Below are 5611 nucleotides of genomic sequence, written 5' to 3'. Positions count from 1 at the left end.
CTTCCGCCTGTGGAGGTTTCAAGCCATCATCTCAACAAATCTCAATCTTCAAAGGTACCGCCTGCATCCTTTACTTGCCACTTTCTTTTATTTCCGGTTGCATAGCATTAGGATATGGAATCCACCAATGCACACACGGCACAGCCTACGACTGTGGTCAGCCGGTCAACAGGAACGGCTGATTCTAGGACTGGGATTGCCGTCTGGGGGTGCTTGGAACAACCTTCACCTACATCGAATCCGACCGTCTCTGTTCATGTGCAGGATAGAATGGCTCGGATCAGAGTGACGGCAATCGACCCCGACTACCAGTCCGACGACCCAGCCGTTGATTCGGCTGATCCTATAAACCAAGAACAAGTCGAGGAACCGGCTGAGATGGGTCTTAATGAAGAGGTTCCACAAAATTCTCCAAGTGTACCAAGCACACCGGGTGACAGTATCTTGGATAGCTCTGGTTCCAACGCTGAGGAATCCGGAGAGGTGTCCGGAGAGGGATCTGGTGAAGAATCCGGAGGGGGAGTCGGAGAGGGATCTGGTGAAATATCCGGGGAAGGGACAGCTGATAATGGGGAGTCCGGTCCTGGCCATGATGAAGAGTCTTCTGAAGAGGCGGCTCCCATTGAAGAAGAGGCCTACAAATGGCCGGCTAAGGGCGACCCGACTGATATGACCATGGCCGCCAGGGATGTGGTCACTTTGAACGCCACACTCCATGCTTTTTTACAGAAAAAGCCGGTTGGAGAGGGATGGGAAGTGGTCGTCCCGCCTGTAGAGGCAAGCGTCGTTTGGACCGACGACGTTGACCATGCCGACAACTTCTTCGGCTGCTATGAGGCGGCGTTTACAGCCGGCCTCCGGTTCCCCCTCCATCACTGCATAAAAGCCATACTAAAGGGGTATGACTTAGGTGTATGGCAGTTGACCCCTAATTCATGGGTCAACATTCTTGGATATATTGCCGCCTGCGAACTGCAGGGTGTCAAGCCAAGCTGGCAGGCATTTGCGCACATGCATTATTTAAGCAGAGCGCCGGGTGGGTGGAATGCGTGGTACACTCTCACCACGCTTCCTGAGTACATGATGACCTTGGACAAGCCGTCCAAGTGGAGTAATTGGAAGAGTAAATTTTATGTAGTCTCTTCCCCCTCCCCCCAACTTAACCGCCGGCTGCGTAGATACAATAAGCACCCGGCCTTAATAGGAAGGAAATGCGCTCTCCCTAGAGTACCGGGAGAGGCATGGGACCAAATAATGCAGAAAGGTCTCTTTCTGAAGACAACCTCCCCACTAGATGACGGGGGTGAGATCATAGTTTCCCAATTTTGGGTGCCCCATCCGGATTGGTTTAAGGATGAGGCTTTTTTGTCCCTTTGTAACTTGAGCATTATGTTCAGCAAGGGTAGGTTTACTGATTTGATCAAGTCTTTCCCGGATGGGTATGCTTTGTTTGATCTCTAACCATGTTTACTTTTCTTGTTTTGCAGAAGAAGCAAAAAGAATGGTGCCGCCAGAGAAGACTCCGGCTACCTCTGCCATCCTCTTGAGGAAGAAGCAGCTAGAGGAGAAGAAGGCGGCGATGGCCGCCAAAAATGCCGGGGTAGCCTTTTCTGAACCATCTCTGTACCCCTTTATTTTTGCCGGATGCACCTTTTACCTTGTTGCAAAGGTTTTTACCGGATGCATCCTATTTTGACTGTTTTCAGGCTGGGAGCCAAGTCATACCTCTTTCTGTAGCGAGTATGCAAAAAAGACCGGCTGGGATTATTCCCAAGCCTGCCGCCAAAGTGCCTAGGGTGGAGGCTCCTGCCCCGGCTGCTGGGCAGAAAGAGAAGACGCCTGACAAGGACAGGCCGACAACTGCAGGGAAGAGCCTGCAATTTTCTCCCCACTTTGAAATGGTGGTGGAGTCAGCAAGATCGGATGCTCGTACTCTGACGGGCTCCGGTTCATTAGCGGCTGGGGGGGGGCTTTGACCCCACAGTCCGAGAAAGGTAACACTTCTGTCTTTGATTTCCCTTGGCCGCTTGGGCATATGAGGGGAAAAACCCAAGCAAGCCAATCCAGGGATTTTTCCGGACACCGCCTGGATATTGGCGAGGCATATGCCCACTACCTTATAGATGATTCTATGCTTGCAGATACAACCTCCTGCCGTCCAAACTACCAGCAGTATGCTAAGAGGATGGTCAAGACCATCACTCGGTCTGAGAGAGAAGCTGTGTCGGCTGTGCACAGGGTCAATCTTGACCGGATTACTTCTCTCCTTCCTGAGGTACATAAACCGGATGGCCTATGTTTAAGCAATACCCTTTTTTACCGGATGCAAGTATTTTGTTTTTGATCTTTCCTAACACTTTTGCCGGCTGATATTGCAGACGCTGCTGAGCGTTGATGGGCTTAGCGTCCCTCTTCGCAAGAAGCAGGAGGAGGTAAGAGACGCTCAGAAGCGCGCATCTGAGCTTATTGACGTTTGCCAATTCAATGCCATTTCATATGACTTGGAAACTGAACAACGGAAGTTGCAACAGGAGGAACTGCTGAAGAAGGCGGCTGCGGCTGGGGAGGCGGCCTTGAAGAGAGTTGATGAGCTTGAGCTCCAGGTCAAAAATCTTCAAACTGACCTTAAAGCCCGGGAGAATGCTGATAAGGAAAATGTCAATCTCCTAAAGGACAACAGCCGGCTGGTAGCTGAACTTGCCAACAATCAGGCGGCTGATAAGAAAGAGCTGGAACAGGAACAACTCCGCCTAATTGCTGAAAATGAGGCCGACTGCGAAGAACGAATGAAGCTCGCTTGGAGCCTGATCCACCCGGATTTCGAGTACGAATAATGGAATCTTCGATACCAGTATGCCTCTGAAGTTTACGAGGCTAAGGTGCTCGGAACTGACCCCCCTCCCTCTTTCGACGAGTGGGTTGAGCGCAACAACGTGACTCAGCCGGATGGGGATAATCAAGATGCTCAGGCGGAGGATCAGCAAGTGGTGGAGCAGTCGACCGAAGTTCCAGTCGATGCAGTCCAGCAGCCGGAGCTTCAACAGCAACAAGCTCAACAACAACAACTTCAACAACAACCATAAACAATTTTTCTATCTTCTTTTCCGGCCTGCGAGCCGAGTATCTTTGTATGTATCTTTCCCGGACGGGGGTCCGGTTAACATTTCCATATAAATATTTAATCTATTTAACCGACGCAGTCGGTTTTGCTATTCTACTATTTGCATTATGTTTTGGTTTTTTATTTATGCATTTTTACAATTTTTTACATTGTTTACTACTCACCCGGTTAACATGATCAGCCGTTCTATATATGCCGGATGAAGTAAAGATACCATGTTATGCCCCTGAAATGGCTAACTGTTTACTCCAACGGTAAACAGGCAGCCGTTTCATTGGCAGCCGGATGGGTGATCATTGAATGATCTACTCCTGCCCCGGCTGGTAAACAGGCAGTCGTTTCATTTGCAGCCGGATGGGTGGTCAGTGATTGATCTAACCTTGACCCGGCTGGTACAATAAAATGCCCCTGAAATGGCCAACTGTTTACTCCAACGGTAAACAGGCAGCCGTTTCATGGCAGCCGGATGGGTGATCAGTGGTAGATCTAACCTTACCCCGGCTGGTACAATAAAATGGCGGATGGGTTGAAAAACCGTTTAGATGGCTTTTAGATAATACCCGGTTGCAGTAACCCACTAGGAATTTCATTTTGCCGGATGGTCCACTTTTGGGTCCTTGCCGGGCGAAACCTAGATGCAATGGATCATTTCTAACGGCTGTAAATTTCTTTTAAGAAAATGTCGTTTGAGTTATTGGATCGCTAGAACAATGTACCACCCGGAAGGGAGCTGTTCTCTTCAACGATTTCATCCGGATAGGTGTTGCCGGTTGACTGCTCTTTTTGGAGCAGTGGTTTTTAACAAGTGTTCTTCCATCTGTGATCTTGCACTAGACAGGTGCAAATACAGTTGTATGAATGGAAATTATATGCTTTAACATTTCAATACTATTTACAAAAATTTACAAAAATCCTTAGAAGTAGTACTTTTTCAAGTTATCTACATTCCAGGTACGAGGCAGCCGCATTCCATCTGGGGTTTCCAGGCGGTACGTGCCGTTTCTAACTTCTTCAAAAATCCGGTAGGGTCCTTCCCAGTTTGGGGTCAGTTTCCCTTGTTCGTTTTCCCTACCGGTTGCTTCAAGCTTTCGTAAAACAAAATCTCCAACTTTGAGGGGACGTTTACGCACCCTTTTGTTGTAGGCTCTTGTCATTCGCAGACGGTAGATTTCATGGCGCAAGGCGGCGTTGCCCCTTCTTTCAGGAAGAGTATCCAGAGCCAGGCGCATGGCTTCCCAATTTGCCTCTTCATCATATAACATGATTCGAAGTGTTGGCTCATATAATTCAATAGGAAGCACCGCCTCTGTGCCATATGCCATAAGAAATGGATTTTCTCCGGTTGACCCCTTCTCAGTAGTTCTGATAGACCAAAGAATGTGAGTCAACTCTTCTGCCCAAAGACCGCCTGCCTTTTCAATCTTTTTCTTTATGCCGCCTGAGATGAGCTTGTTAAAAGCTTCAACTTGACCGTTTGCTTGAGGACGGCCAACGGATGCAAAGTAATGGGAAATCCCTTGATCTTGTAGCCAAGTCTTCAGGACAGGCGTTTCGAACTGAGGGCCATTGTCAAAGACCATTGACATTGGTACACCGAACCGGGTGATGACATTTTTCCAGATGAAGGAGATGACATCCTTAGTTTTGATGCCCTTTACTGCCTCGGCCTCTACCCACTTGGTGAAGTAATCAACAGCCACCAAACTGTATCTTTTTCCGCCTAGGGCAGGAGTGTATGGCCCCAAATTATCCATGCCCCATTTGGCAAAGGGAATTGGGCTATGAATAGCTGTTAAATCAGTGGCCGGCTGTCTGATCAGCCGGCCAAACTTTTGGCACTTGTCACATCTTTTTACCAGATCTAATGCATCCGCCTCAAGGGTAGGCCAAAAGTATCCTTGCTGCCTGGCTCTTTTGGCGAGGGTGTTCCCGCCAACGTGCGATCCACAGAAGCCAGCGTGCAGATCTTCCAGTATTTCCTTTCCCCTTTCTGGGGTAACACATTTGAATAGCGGCTGCAGGTAACCCTTCCGGAAGAGTTCACCCTTGTGCATTACGAAGCTTAATGCTCGTCTTTTAAGGGCAGCCGCCTCTGACGAGACACCCGGTAGGGTGCCGTCTATCAGGTATTCCCGGATGGGGTCCATCCAAGTGGAGCTTCGATCTAGAACTCCAATGGGGTCATTTTCAATGCTTTTCTTTTCCATGACTTCCCAAAAGACTGACCTAGGCGTATCACATGTGGCGGATGATGCGAGTTTGGATAGTGAATCCGCCTGATTATTCTCAGACCTGGGTACTTGACTTAGATTGAATTCATCAAACGCCCCAGCCTCTTCTTTGACCGCCTGAAGATACTTAACCATCACCGGATGGGTGGCCTCATAGTCACCATTGTACTAGCTAACGATGAGTTGAGAATCTGAGCAGGCGTCAACTTTCCTTGCCCCGGCTGCCTTACACATGCGGATACCGGCTAGCAGGGCCTCG

The 5611-nt window shown here is 49.0% G+C and overlaps 1 protein-coding gene across 1 annotated transcript; it reads left to right on the top strand.

Moving 5' to 3' along the window:
• The first annotated feature begins 270 nt into the window (after positions 1-270).
• Positions 271-2834, top strand: LOC110727247 (arginine and glutamate-rich protein 1-like). Its single transcript, XM_021906813.1, has 5 exons — positions 271-580; positions 1488-1600; positions 1707-1947; positions 2142-2275; positions 2379-2834. The coding sequence occupies exons 1-5, from the start codon at positions 271-273 to the stop codon at positions 2832-2834; spliced, it is 1254 nt and encodes a 417-aa protein (XP_021762505.1).
• The last annotated feature ends 2777 nt before the right edge of the window (positions 2835-5611 follow it).

Source organism: Chenopodium quinoa, unplaced genomic scaffold (assembly GCF_001683475.1).
Source record: "Chenopodium quinoa cultivar QQ74 unplaced genomic scaffold, ASM168347v1, whole genome shotgun sequence".
Lineage (NCBI taxonomy): Eukaryota > Viridiplantae > Streptophyta > Magnoliopsida > Caryophyllales > Amaranthaceae > Chenopodium > Chenopodium quinoa.
The sequence above is the reverse complement of the archived record's forward strand: the minus strand, read 5'-3'. Positions and strand labels throughout refer to the sequence as shown.